We start from the raw sequence: 21,382 nt of genomic DNA, 5'->3' as shown, positions 1-21,382 counted from the left end.
GTATTTTATGGCAATATTCCTCATACTGGACTTAGAACATCTTCCTAAATGGCTTCCAACATAGGACGACTTGCAGCACGTGAGCTGCAACGGACCTATCCATGGATTTCACCTCCTTTCATCGTCGGCGCCCCTATGCGTGTGATTTCGGGTCCTAAACTTGCCGTAGCAATCTCCGGCGCCGGTGGTCTTGGTTTCATCGGCCCAGGTGCGAAGCCAGCAGACCTTGACGATTCACTGTCGCAGACGCCGTCCCTTCTTGAATCACTGCCACAATCATCTCCAACGCTCGCTCATTTGGATAGATATGTAATCCTACCTATTGGCGTAGGGTTCCAGACCTGGGCCGGTGATCTTGAGACCACGGCCAGAATCATGCGAGCACACCCACCACCGGCTGCAGCCTGGCTCTTTGCACCGCGACATGGCCAGAAGGAATTGGACGAGTGGTCGGTAGGTATCCGCGCTGCAACAGATAGTAAGACAAAGATCTGGATCCAGATCGCATCTGTGGCAGAAGCCAAAGCTGCAGCGGCCAGTAAAGAACGACCAGACGTTCTAGTCGTTCAAGGCGCTGATGCAGGCGGCCATTCGCGCACCAAAGGAGCTGGACTGATGACTCTCCTCCCAGAGATCGCAGACGAACTTAAGAAAGATTCAAACCTCCCACAAATCCCTCTCGTCGCTGCGGGCGGCATCATCGACGCCCGCGGTGTCGTCGCTGGAACAGTCCTAGGCGCAGCCGCCTCCGCGATGGGTACGCGCTTCCTTGCAGCGAATGAAGCCAATATAAATCCAGGATACGTACAGCACGTTCTAGACGCTACCGATGGCGGGCAAAGCACTGTGCGTACGCAATTGTATAATCATCTGCGGGGCACGATGGATTGGCCCGCTGAATATGATGCCCGTGGACTGGCAAATGCGAGTTGGAGAGATCATGAAGCAGGTGTGTCGTTCGAGTTGCTTCAAGAAAGGCATGCAGAAGCAGCGAAGAAGGGGGTGAAAGGGTGGGGGGAGGCGGAGGGAAGGATGGCGACGTATTCCGGGACGGGAGTTGGGCTTGTGAGAGAGAGAATGGGCGCTGCGGAGATTGTTGAGCAGATCAGAAAGGACGTCAGACGAGTGCTTGATGAGGCGAATACGGCTGTATATGAGTAATGTATGCAAAGATTGATGTTCGACGAATAGCGGATGGAGCCGATTTGATTTGAAAAGCTTTGCATGATGATATTGATATTTCGCCAATCTTGGGTAATGCACAACAGCTTTCGGTACCTTCAAGTAATGTAAGCCAGCAAACACCTATAAGTCCTTAGAGGTAGGTCCATCTTGGAAAGAAAAGAGTTCATTCTGAAGAAATTCGATCCTGACAAACGCTCGGGTAATGCTTTCTATGTAATCAAGAAGCGAACTTTGAGATAGTCGTGCGTCAAGTCAGCAAAACTGTGCACTGCACCAAAAGCTATGAGATCGTAATTCATGAAAGCCGAATAGGTCGATGGACAGCAGATAAGTTCTCCAACAAAGGGTCACTGATTTGGCCACTAGAAGGCTGCAAGTTGGTCCCCTTTTTGAAATCGCTGTGCCTACATAACGGTGATGACTTGTGTAGGGCAAACGTGTATGTCTACTTCCTGGAGACAGACATAATGTGATTTCAGCCCAAACACAGGTGTCCCTTTCCAAGTGTACGACCTGTGAATATCAGCTCCGAGAATTTGAAACACTAAAGAAGGATTCGTTGACTTGAGCAAAAACCCCTTCGAGGGGTAGAGGAGTCACAAGAAAGCCTCGAGTACAATAGTAGGGCGACCGGAAGGCACGTAGGTCACGAGCATTCAAAAAATTCAGATCAATTTCATTTTATAAGTATATATAAATTAACACGACAAGTCCTCCCTGGGTGCACGGGAGTAAGGCGGATGAAGTATGAGTGTGGTTGTCCGGGACACACTCACTCGTCCGCTCCCTTCTTGTCATTTTCAAATCCTGGAAGTCCTGGGTTCAAATCTGACACTCACAGCCAGAAAGTCCTTAAAGTACAGTGCAAGTATTTTAATATGGATACAGTCAAGGCGAACAAAAGTCTCTTTCTCTCTTCGTCATTCTCTTTTTGCCCTCGTACTTCTTCATTCTTTTTAGAGTATCGTTACTCGTGATATTTTACACGTGACCATGCTTCGCCACTCCGCTACCAGGGTGTTGATACTCTGCATTTCTCACATGAAACCACACATTATACTGTATGTGCTGATATTTGAAATACAATTACTACCTCAAGACTCACAATACGGCCCGGCTGGCCCATTACGTACCGCCACATATTCTCAATCTCCTACCATCCTGCGTCACTGCCATCAGGCCACTCAAACGGGGGAGAGAACGCCATTCGTGATCAAGAAGCGACAAAGTGAAAGAAGGAGAGGAAAAATGGGAGGGATTTATGCAAGTAAAAGATTTTGCTGCTTTAAGAAGCCCGAAAGGCTTATGCCATATTTTTTGACATGGGCAGATAATAACCCCAAACAAGTGTAAAGGCATATAAGATATCGCACGACTCGATGTATCAGCAACTCACTAGCCCAACTTTTCAAGAGCGGTTGATTCATGTCGTCTTTCGCCAAGACCAGCACGTCCAACCCCAAAGCTTCCGATAAACCAGCAGGTGGCAAACTCATTGACAGGATGGTCCCGCCGTCTTTGAGAACAGCCACAAGGCACTTTACCATTTCCTTCAATGCCATCACCTCTACTCAGCGTCCAAGTTCGCGACAGCAGCCACATCATTGACTTGAATACCTCCCCTCCTCTCAAACCCCGAATCATGAAACGGCAACCTCCACCCGCCCTTCCCCTCCCCTTCCCCCTCCGGATTACTCAACCACAGCCTCATCAAATGCCTCCTCGGCTTCGGCGGAGCATGATCTCTATACGCGGTCCTCGCATGCAAAACATGCAAATTACTCACAAACTGCAGATCCCCCACCTCTAGCACCATATGCAGCGCTTCCTCCTGACAAACCCGCTCCAGCACATCCATAGCATATTTCTGCTCCTCACTCAGCGGCGGGATCAGCGAAACCGGTGGATCGGAGAATCTCGACAAAGAACGAACATAGTACGGATCCCATTTACTGCTGACCCGTGGTTCTTTGCCACTTGGCGCTTCGCGCTCGAGGTACAGCACCGGCGCCCGGATGAAAGGGTCTTGGCCCGTGGACACCTCGCCTTTGCGGTCGAAATACCAGATTGGCTGCGTGAGAGTGCGGACGACGTCCGGGTGCGAGTGTTGCAGGATGTTGTAGACGTGGTGGACGGAGACGATGTCGGATTCGCCGCCTGAGAGGGCGCGGGACAGGCAGAGCAGACCGACTAGGTCGGAGGAATCTTGGTGGAAGAATTGTCTGTGTTATTTAAAGCTTAATTGATGTGCTGGGCTGGGGTGGAGACGCTTTGCCTGAAAGAATGGGGCTGGGGGGGAAGGAAGAGAGGGTTAGGGTACGTACCGTGCGTTTGTGCGGTAGATTCTCACCTTATCAATCTGGGTCGCGTCTTCACCTAGATCTTTCACGTGGCCGAGGACGTGACCTCGACCGTTCTGGCTGACGAGGTGGCCGAGGTGCACGCCGAGGCCCATGTATGCGATGGCGGATTTGTGGGCGCCCCATTCTGAGACGGGGAAGCCTTTGAAGAGGATGAAGCCTTTGCCGTTGACAAGGTCGTCGCGCACGGATTCTAGATAGGCGGAGAAAGTGGGGAGGGGGAATGAGGCCTATTAGTGGTGTGTTGTTAGACTTATTGTAAGGTGTGATTTGTGAATGTATGACCGTACCTTCGATATTGTGGTAAGGGGAACACCACTTTGGCTGAACTTGTCGGCTGTGTCGCTCAATTCATTGATTTCCTCTGATGTGAACCTATGGGTCCATCGTTCTGGATTGTCCTTGTAATCTTCCGTTCGCCAAACTGTCCGTCCATCAATGTGTTTCGGGAAATCCTCATACTGCTTTAAAGCCTCATATATGGGTGGATGTTGTCCAGACGTGATGAGGCCGTCCCTCACCTTCGACTTCGAAGCAACATCGCTGGTCCTAGAATCCGGATACGTACTCACCGCTGTTGGTGCCATTGACGATAGGAATCGAGCTTTTATGGGGTGAATGATATGCCTGCCACCAAGGCCAGCAGGTGTTGGAGATTCATAGATTCCGGTCGTAGATATGACGTAGTCTCTGATCTGCATCAACTCACAAATCCATTGGTCTGCTTATGGCAGCTTTGCTGATTGCGCAATCGTACGTAGTGCGGCGCCGTGCAGAACCGTTTCATTTAGCTTGGAGTATACGGTGGTACATTGGAACCTTGCAGGAATGCCCGTGGGGGTTCAACTTGGGAAGCCAGTGGAAATTGGAGTGTATTGCTGCAGTCGTCTTTCTGGTACCGCGAGACCAAGCTCAATGCGATGGAGGAGTAGGTACTCGTCGATGCTTCGAATGGGTCCCTTGTCGTCAAGCTTTTCCAAGCCGGGAAAGCCTTTGAGTCAACCTTATCTGATTTATCATCCCTGCGATTGCCATTTCATTTAGGAGGATACTGAAGATGCACACCTAAGGCGTGGCTGAGGTGGCAGAAAGAAGAGGGGAGGAAAGAAGGAGGTCGAAGGAAAACAAGCCAAAGACTTGAAGAGACTGGGAAGATAGACCAAACGTAATGTAGTGCAAGAACTTCCAATTGGCAGCTGAGTGGGAGCGACCTCTTACCGTCCCTGTTTCTCAGTCTCAATTTCCCTCCTCAGCCCCTCCAGCACACCCTCTCGTTCCCTCAGATGCCGTTCCAATCCTTCCACCATCTCCCTCACTCCCTGTATCTCACCGTCCACCCTCCGCAGATCATCTGCGCCCTTCCACTTCCCCTCGCCCGTTTCCAGATCCCTAATCTCCTTCCTCTTGTAATCCAGCAACAATTCCAGCTCCCGCTTCACCAATGCTGGCTTATTGTCCCTCCTGCCACCGCCTCCACCTCTCTGCCTCCTCTTCTGCGCCTCCTTCTCCACCCTCTCAATCTTACTTTCCAGCTCCCTATACTCTTTCTTCAGCCGGACTTCCTCCCATTCCCCATCTTTCTTCACCCCGCTGAAATCTGTGCCCTTGACCCCTCGATCCCCGACCCCCAGGCGCTCTAAATATGCATCCCCAAACTTGGCTTTTCGGCCTGTGGAGCTACTGTCATCGTACCTCCCTGCCCCCCTTCCTCCTTTCGTCCTAACCTCACCGTTAGAGCTCTCCATATTATAGTCGACCCTGCCTTCCTCAAAGCTCGCGCGCAAGCTAGCCGGCACAGACCGCGGGATGCGAAACCCCTCATGTCGCTGATTCAAGATATGTAAGAAAGCGACGGCGGCATTCTTCCCAATCGCCTCTGAGGAGGCGGGGTTGACAAGGTTCCAGGCGGAGCGGAGGTCTGTATCTGGGACATCGAGGCTTTCGTAGAGGGGAGTGAGAGAGGAGAAGGATATGTCGCCGTGGGGTGTCTTGTGTGTTGTGTAGATAGCGGAGTATTTCTCGAGCGAGGAGGGTGGCATGTACCAGTCGAACCCGTCTTTTAGGCCTTCGTCGTCTGAGGAGGTGGAGAGCGCTGGAGAGGAGAAGCTTTGGGAGGATGGATCGGATAGGGCGCGTGTGGCTTGGACGAGGTGAACCTTGGATTCGGGGACGAGCCAGTCGGGGAGGGTAGGGGGGACGTCTGAGTATTCCTAATGTACGGTAAGCCGAGATCTTGTCCGAGGGGGACGGCAAGGGTTGTGCAGCAGGAACGTACGCCGTTCACAAGGTCGAAGATTATGCGCATGGCCACGCAAAACTCCTCGAAATCGAGATTGCCGTCATTGTCCACGTCCGCGAGGTCCCAAATTCGTTCCAGTTGGTCATCTCGAAGCTGGCTGTTTTTGAGGACGGAGGCTGCTTGAGCGCCGGTGAGGTATTTGCCGCCGCCACTAAGGCTGGAGAAGATCTCCCAGTATTTCTCGATCTCAGCTTGTTCTATTCGCTTGTTAGACATTGTCGGAGGTAGAATTGCGAGCGTATAGACAGCTTTTCGTTGGGTATAGGAAGCCATGCCTATGGAGTTAAGACGGATTTAGCGGGATCGCCCAGATGGCCCAAAATATTCGACTCGCAAGTGTTTTTTCAAATTTTCCATACCAAAATCATGTAGACTTATAGAGGAAGTGGCCTCATAACACCTTTCTCTTTAGCAAGGATCTAGTCATGAAGTTGTGAACAAACTTGCAAGATGGGGTCGGTGCAGGTGTCCGAAGGGCATTGCTGCTCGCGAACTTGAAAAGACTTGTCGTGGAGCATGAAAGTATCTTTAGAATTGTTTGCTGAGAGGCTTGTGGCCACTCTGTCCAGACTCTGCTGCAGACATCATAGAGGCGCCATCATGTTTAGGAGGTTCTGTTAGGCGTTGCTTTGAGACAGTTGACAAAAAGTCTTGTCTACAACCTCTTGCGTGTCAACAGTTGTAGGAATACTGGGATGGTTAGGAGAATCTTCGTTAATTGTGGTCCAACAACGATGATAGAGACGTGTACTGATATTCTGTTGCATTGTCGCTCAAGTCATGGTACCGAGATATGAATTGCGTTTCCCTGAATTAGCTAGGCTGAACGACGACAAGTCGCCTTCATTAGGACGCAAGCAAGCCTCGTTTCTCCTCCATGTGCAAGGCTCATTCCTCACGCGTTACAATCGAGTTTTTGTACTATCTAACGGAAAATATCCGGACATGCCGCTTGCGCCAAAGCTGGCGGATAGAAACCTTCCTTCATGCTCGGATATCAAGAATCGAGTTCCACACATTTGAGTTCATATTCCTTATAATTACTAGAGAAAGTCGGTCCAGCAACTTCTTTACGCCCATCATGGCGCCCCAGACCTCCATTCCCGTCTCAGCCAACGTCCTGGGCACGATCGGCACAATATGCTGGTGCGTCCAGCTAATCCCACAAGTCATCCGTAACCATCGTACAAAATCCACCGAAGGACTTCCTGCTCTGATGATGTTTCTCTGGGCCTCCGCCGGCTTGCCCTTCGGCATTTACGCCATCGTCCAAAACTTCAATATCCCCATTCAGATCCAGCCTCAGTTCTTCACGTTTTTCTGTCTCTGGAGTTGGGGCCAGTGTTTGCATTATGGGAAGAATTGGCGAAGGTGGACAGCGACAGTGGTGACCTTAGGCTGTATGAGCCTTGTTGCCGGCCTAGAGGCGTTGGGGATTGTGTTGATGCGTCCAGCATATCGCCGAGGCGTGGAATGGCCGGTCACGTTCGTGGGAGTGGTGGCATCGGTACTGTTGGTCTCGGGGTTCTTCCCTATACCGTTCGAGCTGTGGAAACGGAGAGGCAGGGTTGTCGGGATTGACTTTAGCTTTCTAGCGATTGACTGGCTCGGCGCTTTTTTTTCTTTGATGGCCCTCGGTATGTGCTTCTTGATTTATTTGATGGAATGGCTGAGATTCTGACTAGTGGCACAACGGACTTTCGATGTCCTGGGTGGTGTGCTGTATGCTGCGTGGTAAGTGAACTACTCGCATGTCATACAGATTGAAATTAATGTAGGTCTGTGCAGTGCAGCCATTGAAGCGGTAATATTCATATCTCAAGGCGTTTGGCTACTTCGGACACGTAAGATCCGTCAACGTGCCAAAGATGCTGGAATGAAATGGGAGGAATTCCCGGAAGCTATGGCGTGGCAGGAAGGTAGAGCTGAGGAGGTTAGGGAATTGGTGGTGCTACCGGAAGAGAGGGTGCATGGAAGCCTTTGAGTTTGATAGTGGGAAAAGAAGCATTCAAATTGAGCCTGGCTTAGCATGAAGCGTAATCGGAATAGACGGAACGAGCTTGTTATGCCATTACAGGTGGGTCTGCTATTTGTAATTGAGCTGTTACGCTTGAGATCTTGGTGTCGATACAATCAATACAGATAGAAGACTTGGGTGATATGGCTCTGCATCGGACTAATTTCGGATGATCTGCATAAATGCGGGCCCTTTCGTTAAGACTAATAACTTGCAAAAGTGTCAAGTAGAGGCATAAGAAGCTAAAGATGGCTTGAATCTGGCCGTTGTCTCATGCATGAACCACTCAACTAGATGTTTACCCGCGTGCTTCATGGGATTTGTTATCTTCTTTCCTACCAAAGCACTAGCGTACCACCGTCATACCTATTACATGCTCACAGGTAGAGTACGCCTCCTCCGACCCTACAATCGTGGGTGCCTATTCAATAACAGCTCATCTTTGATAGTTTCTGGGCTCCAACAATTTTTTACGGGGCATCGAACGCTCGCAATAGTATCTGGTGCCATGCCAGCCACACTGGTGATTTTGCATTCCCAGTTGACCTGAACGTGAAGATTGTACTTTCCGTCTGTTGTGATCTATGGATGGTAGAAAATGATCAGCAGCCTTTACTCTCTTAAGTGCCCACAGAATATTGCGTACGCCTTGCATGTCAAGTCGGAAGTTTTGATCTTTGTGAATAGTTTTCCCATTGCCCCCGAGTGGAGGATACAATTTGCTGTTAGGCATCTTGTCGAGGAAGTCTGCAAGTGCTTTCACCTTTTTGCTAGGCATGATGTCGATTTCCTGAATTGAAGTTCTCAGAGATAGTGCAAGAGCGTCCTTTGGTTGATGTCGAATGATTACTGAGATGAAGAGTTCCCTGGCTTCTTTGTGGTCTTAAATACTCCTTTTTGTGGTACAGTCACCGGTCATGTGGGCTCTTTGTACGACTGCGCAGCTTTACGATGTAGGACACTGCAGTAAGTCGTACAGCTGGGCCAAAGCCGTGGCTCCACATGACTTCTTCGCTTGACATCATGAGTTATTCTAGAGGCTCTGATCTGGAGATGGGACATCACGATCTTTTCCCACAATCACAGACTCCACTTATGTCTGTTGCTGAGTGGCTATGTATCGGAAACGACTGAAGTTTGTCAACAACCGGGATCGGATAGGGCAACATTGCATGCTATATTGCTCAAGAAAATAGACGAGGAGATGTCACGCCTTTTCCGTCAAGTGAGTAAGTATTCCCATCGTCGAATACATTTATTCAACAGTATGTACATGAAATGCATGAACTAGTCAACAAGATAAGTTTTCAATACACCGCTGTGCCTGAAGCGACTCGGATATCTCAGGCATGACCCAACAGATCTTCTTGTTCAAATTTCATTGCGATTTCATAGGATCAACGATGTCGTCAGATGATAACAACATTTTAAATGGTGATGCAAATGACAAAACATTCGTTGTCTCTATTCGGAGACATTTGAATTCATGTGTTGTTTCAATATGGCTCCCGACACTGTCAGTCTGTCATCAGCAAATCGGACACGTAGTAAACGATCAAAGCAATTCTCCTGAAGATCTATTGAAGTTTCAAGTGAATATATGTTAAATGATTTGAAGACGACGGGGGATGAGGGCACATGCGAACAAGCTTTACGCTAGAGTACAAGCGGCTTGGCAGTAGCTGCCCCCTACTATAGCGGGAAATTTGCCTCGTCACCTCAGTCGCCTCATGTTGTACAAGGTAGCCGGTGGTAACACAATTTCTTTTCCGCCTTTCCTTCTGACTTATTTGTCTATCAATCCTTTTTCCTCACAGCAAGTCTCTCAGAACAAGCTCAGTCGCCCAAAGACTTACAAGCTCATTCTTTTTGTAACATGATAAATCAAGACGGACTTCAATGGGACGAAGGCACGTTTAGTCTGGAGCCCAAATGGACCAGAGATCCCAGTGTTACAGACATCAAGACAGTCTTACAACCTATTCTCCAACCTCATGACGACTTTGACATTACATTTGTAGCTCAGGGTGCTTTCAATAAGCTTTACAAAATCTCTTGTGATGGCCATTTATTTGCAATGCGCATTTCTCTACCGGTAGACCCTTTCAATAAGACGAATAGCGAAGTCGCTACGTTACAATATGTGCGCGAAGGAGGCAGTCTTCCAGTCCCGAAGGTCTGTTCACACAACTCGTCTGCCGCCAATCCAATCGGGTTCGAGTGGATTCTGATGGAATATATGCCCGGGAGGCCACTTCGTGAGATTTGGAAGCACATTACATGGGATGCAAAAGAGGCACTTATCCAGAGACTGGCAAAGCACTGTGCCGCAATGTATGAGAATCAATTCGACCAGATTGGGAACCACCATTTACTTGAAGAGGGACAGAAAAGCTTACAGCCACTGAAGCTGGGTCAATTAGTGTCAATCCCGTTTCTATATGGAGATCATCCAGTGCTACCAATACCAAGGGGTCCTTTTCGGACAAGTCGAGAATGGCTGGAGGCTCGATTACTGTTCAAAGAGGCGGATGCCACCAAAGCTCTTGCAAAAAGTGAGGACGACGATGAACGCGAGGAGGCAGAGACTATCTTGAGCAATATAAGACGGCTGCATAGGCATATCGACGAATTCTTCCCCTCGGACTTAATCGAGAAGACAATGCTTGTTCACCCTGATCTTTCGCAATCAAATGTTCTGCTTGACGCAAATGGTGAGTTGACTGCCGTAGTAGACTGGGAATGTGTATCAACCGTGCCACTTTGGCAAGCATGTAATTACCCTCGTCTCATCGAAGGAAGTGAGAGGTACCAGAAACCAGATGAGAATACATACGCCCACGAGGAAAATGGCGAGATCAATGAAATCTACTGGTATCACTTAGAAGACTACCAAAAGACGCAATTACGGGAATTCTTCCTTGAACAGATGTCAAAGCTCGAACCGGGTTGGATTCAGGTGTATCAGTCTAGCCAAAGGCTGAGAGACTTTGACATGGCAGTAGAAAATTGCGACGGTCCCTTCTCTCTCGAAGTCGTGTCATTGTGGCTTGATCTGATTGAAGATGGAGAGAAACCTTACAAAAGCTTGGAACGACGTCTTCGAGGATACACGGACGAGCCTTAGCCTTGAAAAGACATGTCTTGCACTTCACTTTCCAGGCAGAGCCTTCCGTCACTAGATCAAGTCATTGTTCAAACGCTAGATTCTCGCGAATACGGACGCATGAGAGAGTCCTGGGCGATCTAAGATATCTTTGTTGGAATCAATAAATTACACCCGATCTTCGTTTTGATTCTCGAAAATCCAGCCTTCAATTTCCTTTGCAAACTGCACCTCGCATGCGATACGTATGTCGCCGTGTATATATCAAGAGATGAGAGAGCGCCGCAGAGACGACTATTGAGACGATGAAGCCAATTGAGCGCTGAACCTCCCAGGCCAATTGACTTGAATGACCGAGCTATCTGGAGGCATCTATCGCTTGATCCCTTATGAATCTTGTCGCAGACCATCCAATTTGTCGAATGAGACTCAAAGCTTTGGAGATTACTCACGCCAGCCACCATAACCAGTCTGCGACAGGGTCCTTCCAAGCTTTCGGGCAAGGTGAGTTGGCTGGTAAATCTGCAAAATTCGCAATACTCGCATCTTCGTGACTTGACAGCAGCTTGATATAATCGCTTACCCCAAGCAACAAAGGACCTCCAAAACTAATGACGCTGATCAGGAAGAATATAGTACTAGATATAAAATGACTGAATTTCAGAGGTCGTGATAATCTTTGCCGAGTCATTACAAAGAGCAAAAGTCCGCGATATAGACAGATCGGCATAGTCAAACAAACTACAGTCACCAGTCCAACCGTTGAGCCCGGTAACGTAAAGCCTTCCAGCTCGATTTGGCCATGAATGAGGCCGAAGCTTCGGATTGTGATTGATCCGACGGGAGCGAAGACTAGAGACCATGGCGTCTTGAACTTAGCGCGATGCATAGAACTCTGCTGCTGTTTTTCGTTGACTCCCTGAGGCGACTGTTGGTCCACAAGACGATTGCCTCCGCCAATAGATACTCGCGGTTGGGAGGCATCGAACAAAATTTGAAGCAGCGATAGAACGGCAGTGCTTGTGCCCAATATCGCGAGTTGCAGAATTTGATGGTCGTAGAGGGCATCACTACCATGACGTGCTCGTCGGGTGAAGAGGAAAATAGAAGAAATCGACTGTGAGAGCAAGAGCAAGTGGATGACTCCTTGTCGGACTTTGCTACCACTGAAAGTTGGACGCCAACACACCGTTCCGCTAGGGATGCACCCTCGAAATTTTCTCCAGGTAACCGACCAAATAACATGCAATACGACTCTCGGATTTTGTTTCGATCGCCCTTAGCCATGATCATCTGCACTGTAAGTAGTACTAAAGGCAGAATGAGGCACTGTAGCGTTCCCCCAACTGGGCAAAAAAGCATCGTTAGAAGCCATAATGGTCTAAACCTTTCGTTGCGAAGTCTTAAGAACTGCCAGAATGCTGCCAGGACAACGGAGTTGACGACAAAAAGCTTGACGTAGAGCTCACGGGGAGTTCTACGATTGTTCAAAGGACAAAACACCTCAGTCTGATTCATTTCAGATGATCTGTTCATCGAGATAGCGTGATTGAAGAATGAAAGGAGACCTAACTAAATAGGAGGGTTCTTTTCACAGAGACCCAGAAGTACGTGGCACCAGCCTTATACATTGCATAGCCTACTGCATCGCCGCAGGCTTCGTGTCGGATAATACGTGCCCCTTGTGCAAGTTTCCATTGCCGAAACTTTTCCGACCAGTCGTTATTTGGAGGTCGAAACACGAACAGATGAAATGCAGGATACAAGAAACCAAACAAAATCTTCACCTGGCGTGAAATACGAGGTCAATGGGTGACTGATTTGCCTGATGTACTACTCTACGGACCACAGAGTTCCTGTACCATTCAACTTTTCTGCAGATCATTGCTCTTATAATCTTCCCCTCCCGCAGCCTCATCTAGTTCCACGGCTTCCTGCAGCCCACAAACCTCGAACAACGTCTTTGGTCCCACTCCACTCCCCTGAATGCCCGTAATACCGTGCTCGTGAAGTTTCTCGTATGCCTCCTTCATCGCCATGTACGCCGGTGCCTGCATCACCATTCCCGTCAGCATGATCACAACTAACGTCCTATCCCATCAAAAGAAGACCAAAAGCACTCACCAAACCCGCAAACGAAAAGATCATTATTCTAAACCCCATTTCCCTCGCCTCCTCGACCGTGATGAGCGGACTATGTCCATTCTCCACGATGTTCAAAAGCAACGGCCATGGTTTCAGCTCCTCCACACACCGTCTCGCTTCCTCCTTACTCTTGAACCCCTCCAACAGCCCAACATCTGCGCCGAGGTCTCTGGCCGCTTTCAAGCGCACCATGCACTCGTCGTAGCCGTGTTGCTGATTCGCGTCGGTGCGGGCGATGAGCTGGATGTCCGATTGGGCTTGGTCGATGGCGTGGCGGGCGGCGCGGATGCGGGAGAGGTAGACGTCGTTAGAGACGACGCGTTTCCCGCCGAGGTGGCCGCAGCGTTTGGTCAGCACTTGGTCTTCGATGTGGAAGGCGGCGACGTTGGCGCGGATGTATTGGGATACGGTCTGCGTTACTGTGATTGGTCCTGTGAGGGAGGCAGGGGACTTAGTAGGCGGTAGGGGTGGGACTGGCCAGGGGTGACGGGGATAATGAAGGTAGTGGACGTGCAAGACTTACCGCCATATCCGGTGTCCATGTCTGCGATGAGCTCATGGTGGTGAGGGTTGAGGTTGGCAATCATGTCGGCGTTAGAGACCATGTCGTTGCGGGAGGCGATGCCAAGGCCTGCCATGCCTAATTTCGAGGCTGTTGAGCCTGCGCCCGTCTGAGATTTTGTGTGTTAACCACAGACTGTATGGTGGTGAGGTATTGGTCTGTAGCAGGAACTCACCATGTACATAGTTTGGAAGCCAACAGACATGGCGATACGAGCGGACAAGCCGTCGTAGACACCGGGACAGACGACCAACTCATTTGTGTTTTGGAGACGAAACTTGAGCCGTGTGGCTGGCGACAGAGATGCGTTGAGGGAAGAGTGGGTCGTCGTTGGTGAAGTTGCAACCTTAGCCTGGAGGCCGTCGGCGGGAGAAGTCACCTTGTCCACACTTGATGGTTCGCTAGCCTGGGTGCTGGATTGTGGCATCTTATCTTGAGAGGTGTCGTACTCAACTTCCTCTTGAACTACAATGGCCTTTGGTGGACTTTCTGGGGGAGTATTCGGAGCATTGGTAAAGGGGGACTTCCTCGTTCCTTGAAAGCCCTTGTCAAACCCAGGGACAGAATTTCCTTCTGAAGCAATGTTCACATTTTGTAGGGGCGATCATTGCCCGAGAGAGTCCTATCAGTCGTCATTATGCTTATACAAATAGCCTGTGGGGTTGCAAGTGGAATAGATAACAGAATTAGGGCGGAAGGAAGATCAAGATTTGAATTTGTAGGATTGAATAGGTCCGAGTATGAGTGGGCGGACACTGCTTTCATATAGTCGCAGCTTTGCCCAGAAGCCACCGGTCCCGCGTTGTCGATTCTGTCCTCCTACCATGGTTCTGATCTTGCATGAATCCCAAACTACCAAAAAGGTCTGCGAGTGGTGGTCCGTTCCACACGCTAAGTCTAGTCTTGCGAGAATGTAAAAGTACGCTAAAATAATTACTCTGATGAAGAAAATGTCAACATTCTGAGCTAAATTGCTGCTGATGATTGGCATGTGGTGCACCGTACAAATCAGAAAGCATTAGGACTCTTGCTCAAGATATCAGAAAGCATCGGATACTGCACCAATTGCACACGTTAGCGGTCAGAATTGAAGGTGCCTAAGTGGTGTGTGTGGCCATCCAGAGGTACTTTCACTGTATAAAACTTCACATGGACTCACGCCATGTGAAGAGCAGTACTATGTTCCTGACCATTGAGAGATACAGCAAAGGTTCTACGAAGCCTCACACCTTGTGGAGCACATGGCAAACTTCTAAATACCAAGTTTGGCCAAGTCGATAAATGGTTTTCTTCTTTGAGAACAGAAACACTTCTAAATTGCTCCAGACTGCATTGAGTAAAGTAGCTTTCTATCCGGAAGGAATCTTCTCAGGCAAGGTTGAGTAGCCGCAACGATGAAGCCTCTAACACGAATCGGTCGCATGCCTTTGGACCGTCGACTGGAAAGGGCGTCGTGCTCGTGCCGTCCCGGTATGATTCCCTCCCTTTTTGGTAAAAGTCTCACCAAAATCCCGTGTGGCGCTTATCATATGGCCTTTCCAATCGAGTTTGTCAATTCACGTCAGAATTCCCGCTGGGACTGGTATACCGTAAACCTGAACGGGCTTGATGTCACGCCTAGACGGCAAGATGTAGATGCAAGGCAAAGCGTCAAAGGAGCCATCTCTCCCCAAGGTACGATAAGACATCCAAGGCGGTGGAGCAATGGAGCACATGGATAACGGGTCGAGGGTGGTTGAATTCCGGAGAACCGGAGTGCCAAGCCGTAAAAATCCCGAGGCAAACCTCCTCGCAAGCCGTCCCAGTACGCCGCTTTTTCCACTTCATCGGTGACGACATACTCTAATATCTGTTCGAACTACCAGGCTTGATAGGTCCCCTAGCACACTATGAATTGCTCGAAGCACAGGCCGTTTCCCCGTATTGTGTCCCGAAGGAAAAAACTTGCTTGGCATTCGAATCCGCTCTAACATGGAAAAAATTCACATGAACACAACGACCTTATGAACATTGATGACAAGCTAGCAACTCCTCATGAGAGCAGAGAAAGATTGCAGGAAGACATCGTCATGGAACCGCGACAACCCGACCATACCAGCAAAGACATCGAGAAGCAGTCCCTCGATCCGCTCCCACCAGCGCAAATCCCCTCCGCTCCCTCCGCGCCCTCGGTCTCCTCCCTCTCCTCCATCCATCCCACACCAAAAACCCAGTCCCATCTCTCAACATACCACCGTGCCCAAACCTACCTCGCAGCCGAGATCTCCACCACCCACACCGACCTCCTCCTCCTCTGCTGCTGCTTCATCTCCGGCCTCGTCGACTCCACTATCTACGACGCCTTCGGCACTTTCGTCTCCATGCAAACCGGCAACACTGTATTCCTCGGCCTGGGTAGCTCCACGCCGCACAATACCTCCAAGCCCTACGGCTGGGCGAAATCCTTCGTCTCCCTCGTCTGCTTCGCGCTCGGCTGCTTTAGCTTCTCGCACTCCACACGCCTGCTCGGAAACTTGCGGCGAGGGACCCTAGCGTTGAGTTTTGGCGTGCAAGCAATATTGGTGTTCATAGCGGCTGCGGTGGTGCAGGGCGGAGTGGCGAACGGGAATATCAATACTATTACGGATGATATAGATTGGTGGGAAGTGCTGCCCATTGCGTTCTTGAGCTTCCAGAGCGCGGGACAGATTGTGGGCAGTAGGGCGTTGAGCTTGGCGGAAATTCCGACGGTGGTGTTGACCAGTTTGATACACGATCTCACTACTGATCGGATGTTGTTGGCTAAGCCGAGGGAGAATGTGAAGAGGAATAGACGAGCAGCGGGCTTCTTCTGCTTGCTTGGGGGATCAGTGGCCGGTGGGTGGATCGCGGAGGGGACTGAGAGGATGCAGATACCGCTGTGGATTGCGGGGGGAATTAAGGTCGGCATTGCCATTGCTTGGGCGTTGTGGCCAGCGAAGAAGAGATCGCCTGTCTAAGATGGTTGTATTTGGCAAATTAAGATTAGAAGCTCACGCTAGAATCGACGTTGTCTGGATCGAGCCATACTCCTGACTGCTTCCCCTTTTGTAGTGCCACCGCGCCCCCTGCCGCCACGTCCGGCACTGTTACAATATTGGCATTCAATGCAATATCTTCCACCCCTGACCAAAATTTGCCAAGCTTACCTCCACCTCATCCGTCTTGATTATGCCTTAAAAAAACGCCCACCTCCTATTCAATACCACAGTCCAAAGACTTCACCAGCTGCGCGTGAAGTATCAACTACGAAGACAGCGGCTCTTCACAAGTTCATATGCTCTTGGCGCCCATGGTCAATTAGAGTTCTCGAGAGAACGACCTTTCGCCCATCTTACAAGCGTTGGTTGCATCCTTAGGGAGACGAGATTTGTTGTTGGATGCCTCGAAATCCAGACTCGTCGCCCTTCAGTCTCATGTTGCTGGAAGCGGCTGACTAACGCATCCCAAATAGTCAGAGGCAAAGTAGATGAATGGAGAGGCCCATAAATCGATGCAGCTTTTTTCTGTGAGAGTACTTGATTTCTCTGGACTTCAGCTATGCATTGAGAGTTCAACAACTTACTCTTTAATTGAGAATGAGAGTAAAATGATATGGATAGTGTCAGTCGGCTTTAACCATCTGGTAGCAAAGAGCGAATTTGGGGTTTGAACACCTCGCAAAAGAAACATGAGACGAATGTGCCAGCTTGATCATAATCATTTCATATGAAACCCTGGGAAAGCCCTGACATTTTTGATCTATTCTCTCCGTGACGTTCCGTTACCACTGGGCGCTCGTTTAATGTCAAATCATTACAGTTGCGTCTTTGGCAACTGCAGCATATCAACTTGGTTTCGTTGCCGGGTGTTCCGTCCCTTGTCATCCTTTGCTAGACAATTAAAGACATAGCACATTGAGTACAAAAGTGATTGAAGGTTCTAATTGTTCGGTATCTCGTGATAAGGAAGAAGGGCAATTCCATGTATGTCGATGTCCCATGAGATAAGGAGTGGTTTTCCTTGAGGCGTCTTCACTGGCCTTGAATCAAATATAAAGTTGCAAAGCGTTGTCTCCATATCATCATCAGGTATGCCCTGATATATGTTGTCCTTGGGTAGGTGGCCTAAGCACTACCAGCAACAAACAAGTTTCATGTATCATCCTCCGTTATCATCACCCTCTTTGAGACCAAAGGACTCTGATCATTGATGCGCGCGTAGTCATGAGCATCCATGCACGCGCGACGACTAGTAAGCACAGCAGGTCCCGTGCGCTTCATCATCTCTGATTCATACGCGTTGATAGCATTCAGAAGAGACGGCTGCCGGTTGGGACTTTCCTGAGTATCGTGGAGTATTGGAAGTAGATGCTGCACAAGGACTGCAATATCTGCGATGCCGTGGTTGGCAGCCTCGCCTCGAACTATTCACGCCAATCAGCCAGTCATTCATACGGATGAGAGGTTGTCATGCGCGATATAGCCTTGGAGTTTTGTGGGTGAGGGGAAGGAAGCCATACACATAGTCATAGCATGCGCCGCATCTCCGATCATTGTCGCTCTTCCACCTAAGGTACCCCACACTCCTTTCTTGGGCACCCAATCTTCCAGCTTGATGGCTTTTACATCCGCTCCCTGCTCCGGAATTGCTTGTACCATCCCCCGAAAAGGCTCAGCCCACTCTTTCGTGACGTCTTTCATGAATCGCACACGGTCCTCAACATTTGCTGGAATTTCGGAAGGTCTATCCTGTCCATGCCATCCTGGACGATACGGCCAGCTGATGATGATCTGGCACTCATATCCACCCGTCTCTTGCCCCTCACGCAATTTGTAGCTCGATGGAGTATCGAGAAAGGAGAAGTACAAGAAGGTGTCGGTTGCAGGGTCGCCACCTTGGAAGAAAAAAGGATCGAGAGCCCGCAATTTCAAGGCTAGAGGCGGAGGATAGGTGATGGTTACGCCCAGTAGGCGCACGGGAAGGGAAGTGTTCTTTCCCAGCGAGGAGGGCTGATGGGAGAGGGTTATGAGTGCAGGGCGCACCCGTGAATGAATGCCATCAGCACCGACGAGGAGCGTACCAATCGCAGAGGTAGAGTCTGAAAAATGAGCTGTGACTTCATGCGGAGAGTCGTCAGTAGAAATAGAGGTCAAGCTTTTGGACCACTAAATCGGGTTAGGGCAAATTAGTACGACGACGTCAATCGGGCAACGGGGCACACAACAACTCACTTGAACATCCAGTCCATCCAATAACAGTGCTCTCAATCGCTCTCGAGAAACGCGTATTCTGTTCGCCGGCGGCACCTTCCACCTTGCTTCACCGTTTTGCAGGTCGAAAAATAGAAAATTTCCGTTTTCGCCTTTCGCACTAGCGTCAGGGTCTACATACACGGAATGGAGACGGTCAACCAGATGCTGCGGCAGGAGCGAGATGAAGGTATCAAGAGACCAATGAATTGTCAGACCCCAACCGCGACCTCGGAAAGACACAGAGGGATCACGCTCGAAAATAGTGAAAGGAATATCGTTCTTCTTGAGAGATTGGGCAAGCACAAGCCCAGTGATGCCAGCGCCGATGATGAGGACGTGTGGCTTGACTGCAGAAGAAGTTCCGTTCGATAGAACTGTTGCCATGATGTCTACTGGGACAAATGTTGATAGGATGCTCCGAAAGCCTGCTCTATAAAATACTTCTGCATCTTTCGGAGGAGCGGCATCGCTCACTAGACTGCGCCTCATTGTCCCACTATCGGACTTTGTCCTATCCGATTATTCCTAGGGCTGCCATGGAGATACTTTTGAGTATGTACAACCATATGGCTTTACCAATTCTCCAACATCAGACCAAGATCCGTCACAGTTCACTTGGAAGTCTTTGCCACCCAATACCAAGGAAGCCGAAATCCTCGTCCCCATTATTTACAGTCATTCTAATATACATACCTAAAGGTCTTGTTTTCCTTGTCGGTCTGATCTGCATATAGCTGCTCCATATGCTCACCTTCGACTACTGTCTCGACGGGCGTTGCGCTCCTGCGCTTGTTTGCCCAGACATAGTACGAGAAGAGTACGAATGACATGACCGCACCGGCTGCTTGGGTTGCGAGTACGGTGATTTTTGCAGGAGTGTACTTCGGCGCATCCTTCGCTTGAAAGGTCTGAGGTCCAATGATGTTTCCGACACTGAAACTTCCAGAGATCAGAGCAACCGCAATGACTCTCTTGGTGTGTCCTGCTACATTTGATGCCGTCCATTGGTAGATAACGATCAGAGTCGCAGTGATGGCATTGACGAGGTAGATACCAGCCAGTTGAGGAGCCTTCCCCTTCCCAAAAGATAACAAGCCGCCACCGATGATGCCTGGAATGCAACAAAGGACTAACCAGGCCCATCGATTTGCTGTATGTCGGACACCAAAGCCGACAACCAAAGTGCTTATGATAGATACAATGCCTGAAGGCATATTAAGAAGCGCAGCGTCGGGCGGCGTGTATCCAAAATTCTTGATCAAGGTTGCGGAATATGTCGTAACAACGCCACTAGAGATCGAAATCTACGACTCTCATATCAGCAGTGCCCAATCTCGAATTCATTAGGTCACCCACTAAGATCGTCAGAATTGTCATTAGCCATAGCTGCAAATCGAGCAGAAGTTCTACAATCTGCTTTGGATTGACCCTCTTCTGGTCAATACCTGTCTGGTTGATGGCGACATGTTTCAAGAGGACGACTTTCTCGGCTTCAGATAACCACGAAGCCTTCATGGGCGTATCCGGCAGAAAGATGAGGGTCAGAAAGCCAATGAGGACGGTGACAAGCCCCAAGACGACAAACATGATCTTCCAACCCTGGAAAGAAGAGCCTTTGACTTGTTGAAATCCGTAGGAAACTACTCCTCCAATGATTTGGCCGAACCCCAAACCCATGTACCAGATGCTGAAACGCGGTGCTGCCTCGGATTTCGTATACCATTGACTACTGATCAGCATCAACGAGGGAGCAATTGCGGCCTCGAAGATCCCGAGGAAGATTCTTGCTGCCAATAAAGTGCCATAATCTTTTGCAGCAGCTGTGCAGGCGGTCGCAATGCCCCAGAGGACAACATTCGCGCCAAGCCACTTTGCCACTGGCACCTTTTGAAGTACAATAGCTGAACATGTGAGTCAAACGTAGGCCTTCAACTGGATCAGACACTACAAACCATTGGGGACCTCAGCTATCAGGTAAGCGGTAAAGAACCACGTCGCCGCATTCGAGAACTCGTTCGGCTTCAATTTCAGGTTCTTATTGAGCCCCATGACAGCAGCATACTAAAACGTAGATGAGCGCAATCACCCGTCGGACTTACGTGCGGATACCTACATTCAATGAAACCTTATCAATGAATTGCATTGTGTAGCAAAGAAACATGATGGGCACAATCCTCCAGTCAATCTTTCGGCGCAAGGCCCTCAATTCGTTCGGAGTCGCCTCTTCATCTTTGTGGTTCCCGGATCGTTGCACAAACCAGTATGCTGCATCCAGATCCTGACCCGCTGTCGCAGTTGGCGTGCTGCCTTGGCTTGACGAATCGCGTTTTCGCTCTTCGATGGCCGCTTCCGGGTGCTTCGCTGAAGCCATACTGGTTCTCACGGGCTCTAGGTGCCTCCAAAAATGCCTAAAAGTTGCGGAAGAACGCAAGTGACACAGTTGCATAAAGCTGGGG

General features: G+C 49.6%; 7 protein-coding genes across 7 annotated transcripts; 3 read left to right on the top strand and 4 right to left on the bottom strand.

Moving 5' to 3' along the window:
• Positions 1 to 48: 48 nt before the first annotated feature.
• On the top strand, positions 49 to 1,161 carry KY384_007389 (uncharacterized protein; the record flags this gene model as incomplete). Its single annotated transcript, XM_044815880.1, has 1 exon — positions 49 to 1,161. The coding sequence occupies one exon, from the start codon at positions 49 to 51 to the stop codon at positions 1,159 to 1,161; it is 1,113 nt and encodes a 370-aa protein (XP_044667754.1).
• Positions 1,162 to 2,752: 1,591 nt separating this feature from the next.
• On the bottom strand, positions 2,753 to 4,132 carry KY384_007388 (uncharacterized protein; the record flags this gene model as incomplete). Its single annotated transcript, XM_044815879.1, has 3 exons — positions 2,753 to 3,407; positions 3,510 to 3,775; positions 3,836 to 4,132. 3 exons carry the CDS (start codon positions 4,130 to 4,132, stop codon positions 2,753 to 2,755), a joined length of 1,218 nt encoding a protein of 405 aa, XP_044667753.1.
• A 627-nt stretch (positions 4,133 to 4,759) lies between these two features.
• Positions 4,760 to 6,060, bottom strand: END3 (endocytosis defective- protein; the record flags this gene model as incomplete). The annotated part of the gene is made up of 2 exons (XM_044815878.1): positions 4,760 to 5,755; positions 5,821 to 6,060. 2 exons carry the CDS (start codon positions 6,058 to 6,060, stop codon positions 4,760 to 4,762), a joined length of 1,236 nt encoding a protein of 411 aa, XP_044667752.1.
• A 3,677-nt stretch (positions 6,061 to 9,737) lies between these two features.
• On the top strand, positions 9,738 to 10,988 carry KY384_007386 (uncharacterized protein; the record flags this gene model as incomplete). Its single annotated transcript, XM_044815877.1, has 1 exon — positions 9,738 to 10,988. The coding sequence occupies one exon, from the start codon at positions 9,738 to 9,740 to the stop codon at positions 10,986 to 10,988; it is 1,251 nt and encodes a 416-aa protein (XP_044667751.1).
• Positions 10,989 to 12,832: 1,844 nt separating this feature from the next.
• KY384_007385 (uncharacterized protein) lies at positions 12,833 to 14,101 on the bottom strand (the record flags this gene model as incomplete). The annotated part of the gene is made up of 4 exons (XM_044815876.1): positions 12,833 to 13,018; positions 13,092 to 13,585; positions 13,636 to 13,783; positions 13,850 to 14,101. 4 exons carry the CDS (start codon positions 14,099 to 14,101, stop codon positions 12,833 to 12,835), a joined length of 1,080 nt encoding a protein of 359 aa, XP_044667750.1.
• Positions 14,102 to 15,677: 1,576 nt separating this feature from the next.
• On the top strand, positions 15,678 to 16,652 carry KY384_007384 (uncharacterized protein; the record flags this gene model as incomplete). The annotated part of the gene is made up of 1 exon (XM_044815875.1): positions 15,678 to 16,652. The coding sequence occupies one exon, from the start codon at positions 15,678 to 15,680 to the stop codon at positions 16,650 to 16,652; it is 975 nt and encodes a 324-aa protein (XP_044667749.1).
• A 1,173-nt stretch (positions 16,653 to 17,825) lies between these two features.
• Positions 17,826 to 21,297, bottom strand: KY384_007383 (uncharacterized protein; the record flags this gene model as incomplete). The annotated part of the gene is made up of 7 exons (XM_044815874.1): positions 17,826 to 18,097; positions 18,194 to 18,839; positions 18,906 to 19,437; positions 19,620 to 20,230; positions 20,283 to 20,827; positions 20,879 to 20,987; positions 21,040 to 21,297. The coding sequence occupies 7 exons, from the start codon at positions 21,295 to 21,297 to the stop codon at positions 17,826 to 17,828; spliced, it is 2,973 nt and encodes a 990-aa protein (XP_044667748.1).
• Between the last annotated feature and the right edge of the window lie 85 nt (positions 21,298 to 21,382).

The sequence above is a fragment of the Bacidia gigantensis genome (genome assembly GCF_019456465.1).
Source record: "Bacidia gigantensis strain McMullin 20006 chromosome Unknown contig_255, whole genome shotgun sequence".
NCBI lineage: Eukaryota > Fungi > Ascomycota > Lecanoromycetes > Lecanorales > Ramalinaceae > Bacidia > Bacidia gigantensis.
This window is presented reverse-complemented; position numbering and strand designations above follow the sequence as displayed.